This window comes from Oncorhynchus nerka, linkage group LG13 (assembly GCF_034236695.1).
Source record: "Oncorhynchus nerka isolate Pitt River linkage group LG13, Oner_Uvic_2.0, whole genome shotgun sequence".
NCBI classification, from domain to species: Eukaryota; Metazoa; Chordata; class Actinopteri; order Salmoniformes; family Salmonidae; genus Oncorhynchus; species Oncorhynchus nerka.
In genome coordinates this window covers 106041014-106054292 of record NC_088408.1, presented here as the reverse complement: position 1 = coordinate 106054292, position 13279 = coordinate 106041014, and the positions used below count along the sequence as shown (strand labels likewise).

Here is a 13279-nt window from a genome sequence, read left to right as displayed (position 1 = left end):
TTGGCTCATCATAGTATATAGCCGAGGGTCTCATAGTCCAAAAACAGCATTGGCCATTGGACTGCTCAGTCAAAACAACTAACTCTTACGATTAATCACTTGACTGGAGTAACTTGAGTTCGGAACTAAAACATTAAAAGTAGGCTATAGCTTGACGCATATCCTTACCTTGGACAAGCGTATCCAAAAGGCCTGTCCAGTCGTGCGTGAAGATACCTTTAGGCAGATAAAAGCGCGGTACGGGTTGAGACACGCTCAGTAATGTGAATCTGTAACACTGATATAAAAGTACGTTTTCATTTATAATTTACACTGTAGTATGACCTGCAAGCCAATCAGAATCTAGTTTTAAACAACACAGTGGGTTCCATGGAACGTCACAAACATATTAGGCCACTTGCGTCACAGATTACAGTCACTGAACATGGGTTTAATAGCTATATTGGCTATATGTACAGTATATGCACATCGTATTGAATTGAGAATACATTTACTGCATCACTGTAATTATGTAGCCTAATCCTATGGGGATCATATGTGAAATGTCAGAATCATGGCACATGAAAACATAATGAAATTGTCTGCAGATTATAAAATTCACTGTGACACAATATCCATGTAATTCCAATTAAATTACGTTGAACCAACGTGGAATAAACATTGAATTGATGTATGTGCCCAGTGGGAAGTGATCAATTCGAAATGATTGAATACATACAGTATTACAAAGAAAGAGATACAAAAATTGCTTAGAAAAGCTTGAAAAAGTCTCATTTCCCCGGACCACTCAAAAGTCAAATGTATGTACGCATTACTGTACATCGCTTTGGATGAAAGCGTCTGCTTTCAAATCCCTGACTGTCACACATATTTACAATCTCGCAATGTTTCTTTCTGGCGCTTTCACATTTGCGGGATTTTGTGAAGTAAATGATGTGCAGGAGAGCTCCATGAAATCAGTGACATGGTCAAGATGGCGACATGAGAAGGTGGAACATTTCTAGCTGAGGAACAATTTTAGGGTTTTCTGATAAAGTTTATAGTTTTAGACTGCAGTTGGAATTTGTTTTTCGTTTTCACAAAAAACGATATCTAACCATACAATGAATAATTTTGTAATTTATCAAACCATTGTCATATTTTTGATGATTTCCAAAGAACAAGCTAGCTATCGAAAAGTGTCAGCGTGTGCCGTTAACGTCTTCATAGCTAGTAGCATGTAATCAGGACCAAACTGTTGCTGAGATAATGGATGTTGAAACTTCCAAGGAGAAAAGAGGCATTGTTGAAACTCACTCATATTCTTGCAGTGTAAAAAAGGGGGGTGAATGCGATTCATACCCGAATACCCCAACCAAGGAGCAACTTCCAAAGAAGCTGAGAAGTGAACCATCAATGAGCCATATTCCTTGGGTTATTCGTGGGTGATTGTCTATGTGATGTTGCATGTTTACACTCAATTAGTATTTGGTAGCATGTAAACTTCTGACCCACTGGGAATGTGATGAAAGAAATAAAAGCTGAAATAAATCATTCTCTCTACTATTATTCTGACATTTCACATTCTTAAAATAAAGTGATGATTCTAACTGACCTAAGAGGGATTTTTTACTAGGATTAAATGTCAGGAATTGTGAAAAACTTAGTTTAAATGTATTTGGCTAAGGTGTATGTAAACATCAGACTTCAACTGTACCTAGAAGTGCACACTATTCTTATTATTTTGTAATGTATCTTAAAAGTATAGTCAACTATACAACTTCTACTACTACACTTTATATCATCCAATAATATATAATGAAAAATGAAAAACACTCAACATGAAACATTAATGCAATTATGTTCATTTCAAATATTTATTTTGAAATATAGATTAGGTGCTCTTCTTTTTATAGCAGGAAGTAAAGGGACTGGACAAGGCTTTGCCTATAGCTGAAAACATCCTGGAAATGAGCGAACGCTTCCTTGGTTTCTTCTTGGTGGAGCACACACTCTCTGTTCGGCAGGATTCTTGATCATTGACAATTTCTGGAAAAAAAATGTAAACATAACATTTTCTTTTACTGACCCTAGTTAGTGTGAAGAATTAGTATTGCATTATTATTATTTAAATTGTAATATTCTACATCATTTACAAATGTAGGGCGGCAGGTATCCTAGCAGTCTCAATCCGCCTATTTAACGCAGAAGTGTTACATAGGCCCCCCAAGGGCTTAGACTGTTTAGTGCCAAAAAGTGGATAAAAACATGCAAAAAATATATATACATATAAATATATTCGTCAACTTCTATCTCTCAGATTTAGGACAGACACTTCAGTTCCATGTAGTGAATCTGTTGTTCAATGTGTTTGTATGGGCAAATAGCAGTAAGGCCGATACAAACCCCTCGGCCTAAACAGGGCTTAGACTCTTGTGGGTTAAAAAGCATGATCATTACAAAGGTGCAACTCGTGCTGGGGACAATAAAAGGCCACGCTAAAATGTGCAGTTTTGTCACACCACACAATGCCACAGATGTCTCTGAGACAGACTGAGAAAAATAGAAGCAAGGATAAACGCTGGTTGACTAGTTTTGAGGGAGCGTGCAATTGGCATGCTGTCCACCAGAGCTGTGGCCGGAGAATTGAATGTTTATTTCCTTACCATAAGCCGCCTTCAATGTCGTTTTAGAATATTTGGCGGTATGTCCAACCGGCCTCACAACCACAGACCACGTATATGGCGTCGTGTTGGCTGTAGGGTTATGGTGTGGGCAGGCATAAGCTACGGACAACGAACACAATTGCATTTTATCAATGGCAATTTGAATGCACAGAGATACCGTCACGAGATCCTTAGGCCCATTGTCGTGCCATTCATCATTCAGGACTTTGAGGAGGATGGCCGGTGTATCTCGTGTCCATCAGTTCTCACCATGTCAACATCCTCCAACATGGAGCCCACGATGGAACGAGTCAAGAGGCCTTTCTCTGAGGTGCTCATCCTCTCTGACATAGACACTCTCCTCTGGATTGTCATCAAAGTCTGACTAATTAAGGCTTTGGAATAATTTACCATGCTGGTCTGGCTGCCTTCATGTTCACTGTAAGTCATTTGTGTAGAAGTAGCTGTTCTGCATATGGATTCGGCATGTTTGGGGGCCTCAACCACATTGTCTAGGAGTACCGGTTGTTGCTGGGCAAAAAAATCCTTGACCTTGATGAACACATTGTTGAACAGGTTAACAGTGCCTGGCCAAATGAACTTTCCTTTCACATTGACCCCGTTGTGAACACTGACAGGAAGGGTTGAAGCTGACAGGGATCTCTCTAACTGGCCAGACACTGAAGCATCAGACATTTTAGTCATCTGGGTGAAGCTATTAAGGTCTTTAGTGATGCTTATGACGATGTTGGATGCTGCAGAATTGGTGTGTAGAGAAGAGGTGAACAAAGGTGGAGTTCCACGGTTCTGAAGGGTTTTGACATCTCTATCATCACCATCATTACTGGACTCTGCACTTCTACCATCAAGGCTGGTATTTACAATGCCAATCAACCCTGATTGGAGGATCCCAGCAGCCAAATGTGAGGCTTTAGTTTGAAACTCATCAGTACATAGTTTGTCAAAGGCTGTGGATTTAAGACTTCTAGAGGATGCTTCCTCTTCATCATTGTTGATCTCACCATGCAAATTGTCCTGTGTATTGACAGCATAGTCATCAACAGATAAATATGATTTGGAGGCGGCAAGGACGTCAATCTGAGAAACAACGGCATCCAAAAGCTTGGACATGTCTTCTGTATCTCCTTTTAGGCTAGAGAGGCATTTCTCCATGGATTCCTCAGAGTGATACACAGTGAGGATCTGACTAATGACCTCCTTGGTACAGGTTTGAAGGTCCGCTTGGATTTCAGGAGAATCACTATTACAAGTCACCTGAGAATCTAAACTTTCACTAGGAGCCTGTTTGAGAGTCTCATCATGTATTGGTGTAACACCATCAATGACCTTTACAGAGTCTTGGCAGGGAGTGAGAAACCGCCTCAGCATTTCTCGAAATCTATGATATATAATACGAGCAGCAGAAAGGGTGCTCACTTTTGAAATTCTGAGAATTTCAGATTCATGTGCCTGCATGGACTGAACAATAGTCTCCACATCTGTTACAAAAGTGTCCAGTAATTTAGATGCTTCAGAGTCTCCCAGTAAGCTGTTTGTAAAGGGGTTGACAGATCTCAGAGCTTCACTCACTGCCTTTCTAGCCTTTGTCTGGAAAGACACACTGGAGAGTTTCTTCATATTTATAACTGGAAGACTCTGGGTAGATTCACTGTTGGTGGTGCTGTCCTGCATACCAAGTGGAAAAGTGAGATGGGAGAGACATTGTTCACTGTCTAACAACTCAGATGGTGAGGCGGAACAAGAACTGGTGAAACCATTCAAGTCAGACATGATGCCATCCACAAATAGAATGGCCTCCAGAGACTCTTCAGAATCACACTCTCCAACAGAAGATGAGAACTTCTCCATCAACTCAGTCTTATACAAGACTAGAACCTGGCTGGCAATCGCTTTTGTGGTGTCAAGGAGGACTTGGTCTTGCAAATACTTTTTGAGAGCCAAGAAAGGTTTTGGGGTCTCACTTTGTCCTTTTTGTTCATTCATAGATGAGGGGGTTATTAAAAGTGGTTTACAAGAAATGGAGTCGGATGTGTCAGCCTCACCATTACTGGAATGACCAACGTCCAGGCACAAAGTTGGAACCATTGTGAAATAATCTTTTGTGCTCTCCACAAATGTACTTGCGAGATCCCCTTTTTCTGGACAGGTAAGAATCCTCTTCAGCGTATTTTTCATGTCGTAGTAACAGCCAACAGTGTAAGACCAGATCTTACTCTGATGGTTTTCAAGAAGGATCTGCTCACTCTGTGCAGGAGAGCAGGATGCCCTGATAAACTGGGTAACATTGTCCATGTCTGAAACAAAGGTACTTACCAACTCAGAGGCCTCAGGCTCAATCATAAGGTCTCTGATCTCACCAATCCTAGGAGTTGGACTAGATGATGTAGTGCCAGAACAACATGATGTACAACCCCTGAATCTTTTAACAATCTCCCGGATCGATTCAGTGGCCTTGGTCTGAAACTCCTCAGTGAGTAGTCTGTCCATACTTTGTGTTGACAGACGAAGACTAGATTTGGCACCTTTGATATTGAGGTTGCTCTCTCCTTGTTTTAGCATCTCCTCAGGACTTTTACAAGCTTCAAGCATCTTCATATGGTCAGCAACAACACAAAGCAGTTCCCTCTTGTCGGGATCATTTTCCTCCTTATTGCTGAAGTTCAAAACAGTGCCACTGAGGGCTGTCATGACCTGTCCTGTTAAATGTGTCATATCCACCTCAACTCTATCCTCTCTGAGAACAACACTCTGCTCAACACTCTTCCCATTAATGTACATCTGAAGTATGTTGGAAACGCCAGACACCATCTCCTCAACCACCTTGGTGCTGGAGACACCACCACTGGCAAAAATGACAGGGGACATTCGCCCAGAGACGGGAGTTTGGATGGCCACAGAGATTATGGAATTGACCTTCTTTGACACTTCTCCAACAATAACCTGGGATAGACTTTGAGTGTCTACCTGGCCCTCTCTTTGGATACAGAGGACATTGTTCAGCGACTCTTTGAAGGAATCCTGGACACCAGTGAGGAGACTGTCCTCAGTGATCCCAAAAAAGTCACTGAGTGGCTCAGATGATATCGACTCACCATCTCCCTGAGTATTTGGCAACACTGTCTGAGACCTTTGAGAATACAAAGCAAACAATACAGCATTCCATATTCAATAGTAGACACGGTAGTGACATTAATGCATAATTCAATAATCAGTTAAACTGGTCATGAAGAGTAAACTGTTATACAGATAACAAGACATATTTTCACAAAATGGGTTATGAATAGTTAGGTGAAACCGGTTTCTTTAGGAATGACTGAACATACCCATTACGAGAGGAGCTTGATTTGGCCGTGCAAGACCTTGAGGATTTGCTGCTGCCTCTCTTGCGAACCTTCAGGTTTGTGCTAGAGGATCTCTCTGATTCTGTCAGAGACTTGCCGGATACTGGAGACACATGGCTGTATATCCGTACAAAACGGAAAATTGCAGGGATGATGACCTCCAGGATGGCCTCAGATACAAACCGCACAATCTCCAGGCACATCTCTGCAAGCAATGCCCTCATCACCTGTAGGACCGAAACAGTGTAGGTAGATTACTCATAGCCGGGCTCTGAAACCAAGCTCCTCGAAGAGATACCAACAATCTCACATATGTTCATGAGAATCATGAAAGTGGCATACATTGGAAAGCATGAAAAGCAGTAGGCTACTAAAAAGCTATTTGAATGTAACTGTTTGTGATAATGTGGAGGATACTGTAGATAGATAAAAGGTTTGTATCTAATTTTCTTGAAACATCTATTAATATATCTATGAATCATTGTCAGGGTTATTAAGGGACTTACAGGGTCCATCCTGCCAATGCTTAACTGCCTCCATTGCCTATAGGAGATAATTAGATGTTTTTAGCACCAAAAAGCACACCAACACACATACAGTTTATAAAATCCTCCAGATGACATTGCATTCAAATACTACAATAGAAGTTTGGACATACTCCTCAGTAAGTTTTTCCAGAAAACGGATGATAATCGGGTTGAAAGCATCCGGATCGATTGGCGGGAGGTCAAGAGCCCTGGTCTGACAGGCCCTGGAGACACACTCACTTAGGATCTTTTCATTAGATTGTCCCTGGTGAGATGTCCCCTGAACTGTCATCCCAGAAAATTCCACAGATGTAGAGGGACCTGTGTCCAAAGCAGCATTCACCAAGGTAAAGAAGTCAGAAAACATGTAACCTTCTGAGGCAAGTATGTATTAGCTAATTTTGTGTACTTTGTGAAGTTAAGTACCCAAGAAAGTATAACATGTGCACTCTGCTATTAGTCCTCTGCTCAATAGATGTCCATACTAAATTACATTAACATGCAAAAGGATTACATTCAGTGAAATTAGAGTTTAATTTATGACCTGCATCTGTATCAGTGATCTGCTCCACTTTGTTTCTCTTGGTCCTCTTGGTCTAAAAAGACAATACAGTCAATGATATACACGTAGATACTGTATGAAGCCATTCCAATACAGCCCTTTGAGTAGAGCAAGGGTAAGACTGATTGTAGGGCTGTCCCCAACAAAAAAATATCTTTGTCGACCGAGAGTCATCCTGTTCTAATGTTAAAATGTATTTTTCCATATCAGACACACCCTATGTGTTTGAATACAATCACCTACATAGGCACTGAGCTTGTCTGATGCTTTGAGCACACTGTTTGATTAAATAATTAAGACACACAAATGACTCAAGAAAGAGCCTGATGGTGACACTGTATTAAAATAAATGACAGCGAGTGCCTGTGTGACAGGCGCACGTTGTCTCGCTCTCCTCCCTACTGCAGCGAAAAGGCACCACATAACAGCAAGTGTTTATTGTGCTGTCCATGCTGAAGACGCAACATCATTTCAGCCATTTAGTTTCTTCCTTACAGTTCTGGAAACTTTAGAGTGTTTTCTATCCTAATCTGACAATTATATGCATATTCTAGTTTCTGGGGCTGAGAAATAGGCCGTTTCAAATTGGTACGTTTTTTAGCCAAAAACGGAAATACTGCCCCCTATGCGCGAAAGGTTAAGCAAATGTTAAGCAATACCAGTCTGTTCTAACGACTAAAAATGATAAAGCCATTATTACAACATAGCAAAGATTAAAAACAGCCGAATCTGTGAAATTGCTTAATTCAACATTTTGCCAGTGCATGAGGCTTGGTGCTCTATTAAACAAATACTCAAACAGGCAACAGAACCTATATCTGTCTTACTCCTGAATATATGTATACAGTACCAGTCAAAAGTTTGGACACACCTACTCATTCAAGGCTTTTCTTTATTTGTACTATTTTATACATTGTAGAATAGTAGTGAAGACATCAACACTATGAAATAACACATGGAATCATGGAGGTACCAAAAAGTGTTAAACAAATCAAAATATATTTAATATTTGAGATTCTTCAAAGTAGCCATCCTTTGCCTTGATGGCAGCTTTGCACACTCTTGGCAGTCTCTCAACCAGCTTCACCTGGAATGCTTTTCCAACAGTCTTGAAGGAGTTCCCACATATGCTGAGAATTTATTGGTTGTTTTTCCTTCACTCTGTGGTCCAATTCATCCCAAAACATCTCAATTGGGTTGAGGGTGGGTGATTGTGGATGTCAGGTCATCTGATGCAGCCCTCCATCACTCTCCTTCTTTGTCAAATAGCCCTTACACAGCCTGGAGACGTAAACCAGATGGGATGGCGTATCACTGCAGAATACTATGATAGCCATGCTGGTGAAGTGTGCCTTGAATTCTAAATAAATCACAGACAGTGTCACCAACAAAGCGCCCTGAAATTATCACACCTCCTCCATGCTTCATGGTGGGAACCACACATGCGGAGATCATCTGTACACCTACTCTCACAAAGACATTGTTGGAATTTGGACTTATCAGACCAAAGGACAGATTTCCACCAGTCTAATGTCCATTGCTCGTGTTTCTTGGCCCAAGCAAGTCTCTTCTTCTTATTGGTGTCCTTTAGTAGTGCTTTCTTCGCAGCAATTTGACCATGAAGGCCTGATTCATGCAGTCTCCTCTGAACAGTTGATGTTGAGATGTGTCTGTGACTTGAACTCTGAGAAGCATTTATTTGGGCTGCAATGTGAGGTGCAGTTAACTCTAATGAACTTACACTCTGCAGCCGAGTTAACTCTGTCTTCCTTTCCTGTGGCGGTCCTCATGAGAGCCAGTTTCATCATAGCGCTTGATGGTTTTTGCACTTGATGAAAAGTTCAAAGTTCTTGAAATTTTCCGGATTGACTGATCTTCATGTCTTAAAGTAATGACGGACTGTTGTTTTATCTTTGCTTATTTGAGCTGTTCTTGCCATAATATGGACTTGGTCTTTTACCAAATAGGGCTATCTTCTGTATACCAACCCTACCTTGTCACAACACAACTGATTGGCTCAAATGCATTAAGAAGGAAATAAATTCCTTTACTTAATTTTTAACAAGGCACACATGTTAATTTATGAAATGCATTCCAGGTGACTACCTCATGAAGCTGGTTGAGAAAATGCCAAGAGTGTGCAAAGCTGTCATCAAGGCAAAGGGTGACTACTTTGAAGAACCCTTTTGACTGGTAATATATATATGGATGATTTACAAAGCCAGGCACATTTAACAATTAGGCTATTGATTATAGACCTAATTTAGTTGGGTTTTCCTCTCTCCTCAATTTTCTTAGACAATTAGGCTATTGATTATAGACCTAATTTAGTTGGGTTTTCCTCTCCTCAGTTTTCTTAGACAATTAGGCTAAGGCAAGGGCTGTTTCCCCGTCTCTGCTGCTGCCTCTCTTCAGCATTGTTCTCAATCCCAATATGCTGGTTAACTTTGCTATTATGCACATAGCAACATAGGAAAGGGCGGCAATTCTACGGAGCACTGAAGATTATGTTTCAGAACCACGGACAGCGACCGTATCCAATGCAGGAGAAAGCACATTTGTTGTAAAATAATATTTGATTTATTAGTGTTGCACCATTATTTTTTACATAATATAACCATATACAATGTCAGTATCACGTATTAGCGTGATGGACTGTGCCCTCCCTGTGGCCTCGGCAATGGATTAGTCAACTGAGACAGGCGTCCATGTGCACCATGAAGAAAAAAAACTTTTGCGACTGCTCAAATTAAGAAATCCCAGTCAACCAATAGCCTATTGACCAAACTGTCGACCAAATGGGGTCAGCCCTAGATTTACTATTGGGAGATAAAAGGGTATTGCATGGGCAATTTACCTTCCTCAGAACAACATGCTGTAGGGACAGGTTATAGATATGAAAGATATCACAAATATCCACATCTCTGCTCAATCTATTCCCTTACCTTGACTTTATTTCTCTTTACGGCATCCTGCTCCATCTGAGGCAGGGGATCCTTCTTCACCTTATCCTCATCTTCATCACTCTGATTATCAACAAAATCTCTCTCAGCTGCATCAGTATCAGTGCTCTGTTCAACTGTGGACCTGTTGGCACTGGTCCTCCTCTTGGTCTAAAAAGACAATACAGTCAATGACATACTGTATGTTGCCGTTGCTATACAGGCCTTTGAGAGGAGCTACAGTAAACAATTGGTGATTGAATATTAAGAGATAGAAGTCTGTTGTAAGGACAATTTACCCTCCAACCTCACAACAACACGTTATATGGCATATTGGACAGGTTTAAAGTGTGGACAGGTAAGACCCCAGATTTCCCTTTCTCTCCTCAGTCTATTCTCTCACCTTAACTTTTCTCCTTGTCACAGCCTTCAGCTCGATCTGAGGCAGGGGATCCTTCACTTCACTATCTTCAGGATAGTTTAAACCCAGGATATCATTCTTCATTTTCTGGACTTGACCTTCCAAACTTTGATGATCATGTGGATCATCTTCGTTTAAACTCTGGAAGAAATTAGACCATTCTTTAAATGCTCATGGATATGGACAATATACCACAGCTAAGAGCTGTTCTTACACATGACACAATGCACAGTTATTATAAACTGGTTACCAACTTAATTAGAAAAGTACAAATAAATGTTTTGTCATACCCATGGTATACGCTCTGATATACCACAGCTTTCAGCCAATCAGCATTCAGGGCTCAAAACACCCAGTTTATAATTGCCAATATATAAAACATTTTACAGAACAGGTTTTCGCTATAATACACATAGATCCTATTGCCTGATATCAAGATTCGTAAATAATGCGTTATGGAGTGACCTAGTATTATAATAATGTAGGTATAATTATGATAAATAGCCTACTGCTGTTATCTTTGCAAGGATCATATTTCAAATCAAATGTATTTATATAGCCCTTTGTACATCAGCTGATATCTCAAAGTGCTGTACAGAAACCCAGACTAAAACACCAAACAGCAAGCAATGCAGGTGTAGAAGCACGGTTTGATGTATAACAAGTCCCATAGGTTATACATTTTTTTACAATATTAAAAATGATAATATTAGCGCCACATTAACGTTAGCCCACACCGCCACCCAGCTGCCACTACTTGCGGCTCCCCTGTCGGCATGTCCTGTAAACCCTGTGGTTCCTGCCGCAGCATAAAAAAAGACGGTGCAGCGGTTCCTGCACCACTGCATGGGGCTTCTCTGTTAGCAATTCATAGGCTTACCTTATTATCCTCCATGGTTAAAGTCTATGGCTGGAGCCTATGTTCCCATCATGTAAAACTTTACCAAGTGATTACCAAAGAGATAAACTATCGCATTTTATACGGTAACTCAGCCAACGTCATAATGTGAATGCACTTTTACGCAATAAAACAACTTCAGGGATGATCTGTCAATCAATGCAATCAGCGACGCAATACTGGATCCCCATACCACTAAAAAGACCACTCAAAACAATAAATACTGGTGTATTAGCTACGTTTCCGTTTTTTTGTACAATAATATGATTTAAAAAAAACAAATAAATAAATATAGTTTTGAATAAACGAGGACAGAAGCATGCCATGTGTTGTTGGGTCAGAGGCGAAGGGTCAAAGTTGAAATGAGAAAAGATGGTGGGCAGAAAGACGTTCACCTTGGTGGCAGCAAAATAAACTTCAGAGAGCCAGTTATTAAAAATGATTCCAACTACATCGTAGCTGACATGAGCTAAACCTGAATTAACTGTATGTCACAAGTATGGCATGGATGCCAACTGTAGCCCTGGCTAGCTACTGTGGCTAGCACGTTAGCTAACGTGTTACTGTATAGCTACAACACAAGTATTCTAATCTTGAGAGAAACGTAACGTTGGATATTGCTGTCTGTGGTCCTGTAGCTCAGTTGGTACAGCATGGCGCTTGCTACGCAAGAATTATGGGTTCGATTCCCGGGAGCACCCATATGTATACGTGCATGGCCATTGCTTTGTCCCGCAATGAACTATTGTTTATACAGACGACTCGTTGCAGAAGCTTCCGTACATCGTCCTTGATCAACCAACTCAAACGAAAATAGCGTTTCCACTTAACAGCTGCATATTCAGTATCTCTAGGAACGATACTTTGCGGTACGAAGCAAGCGTGATCGTAGCTAAATCGCTTTGGGTAAAAGTTATTACTAAATGGCTTATACACTGAACCAGTGCAGTGGTGGAAAAAGTACCCAATTGTCATTTTCTATTAAGTTATCTTTACTTTTACTCAAGTTAAAGTCACCCAGTAAAATACTAGAGTAATAGTCTAAAAGTATTTGGTTTTAAATATACTTAAGTATCAAAAATATAATTCGATAAAATATACTTATAAACCTATAAATAATTTCAAATTCCTTATATTGATAAGCAAACCAGACGGGACCATATTATTTCCGTTTTATTTCATTTATGGATAGCCAGGGGCTCCAACACTGACATCATTTACTAATTAAGCAGATATATATTAGAATGTTAGATTACAACATTGTGCAAGGTTATTGTCCATTGTGCCAATGAAGCTGTTCTTATGCCACACCCTCGGGAGTGTGGTGTCAGGAAAATAACCTCACGCTCAACGTCAACAAAACAAAGGAGATGATCGTGGACTTCAGGAAACAAGAGAGCCTGAAAAACAGCTTCTATCTCAAGGCCATCAGACTGTTAAACAGCCACCACTAACACTGAGTGGCTGCTGCCAACACACTGACTCAACTCCAGCCACTTTAATAATGGGAATTGATGGGAAATGATGTAAAATATATCACTAGCCACTTTAAACAATGCTACCTAATATAATGTTTACATACCCTACATTATTCATCTCATATGTATACGTATATACTGTACTCTATATCATCTACTGAATCCTTATGTAATACATGTATCACTAGCCACTTTAACTATGCCACTTTGTTTACATACTCATCTCATTGTATATACTGCACTCAATACCATCTACTGTATCTTGCCTATGCCGCTCTGTACCATCACTCATTCATATATCTTTATGTACATATTCTTTATCCCCTTACACTTGTGTCTATAAGGTAGTAGTTTTGGAATTGTTAGCTAGATTACTTGTTTGTTATTACTGCATTGTCGGAACTAGAAGCACAAGCATTTCGCTACACTCGCACTAACATCTGC

General features: G+C 40.3%; 1 protein-coding gene across 3 annotated transcripts; it reads right to left on the bottom strand.

Moving 5' to 3' along the window:
- Positions 1 to 1837: 1837 nt before the first annotated feature.
- On the bottom strand, positions 1838 to 12179 carry LOC115130073 (uncharacterized). 3 transcript variants are annotated; one of them, XR_010465654.1, is made up of 9 exons: positions 11340 to 12179; positions 10442 to 10600; positions 10042 to 10209; positions 7079 to 7130; positions 6666 to 6855; positions 6514 to 6550; positions 5990 to 6234; positions 2646 to 5793; positions 1838 to 2028 (listed from the first exon to the last, which is right to left on the bottom strand). XR_010465654.1 is itself a non-coding variant. In XM_065026951.1 (8 exons), the coding sequence occupies exons 1-8, from the start codon at positions 11352 to 11354 to the stop codon at positions 2865 to 2867; spliced, it is 3795 nt and encodes a 1264-aa protein (XP_064883023.1). In that variant the 5' UTR covers positions 11355 to 12179; the 3' UTR covers positions 1838 to 2864. The 3 variants fall into 3 exon arrangements, 2 of the variants coding, with proteins under 2 accessions (XP_064883023.1, XP_064883024.1); XM_065026951.1 differs by having other exon boundaries at positions 1838 to 5793; XM_065026952.1 differs by having other exon boundaries at positions 1838 to 5793; positions 11753 to 12178.
- Between the last annotated feature and the right edge of the window lie 1100 nt (positions 12180 to 13279).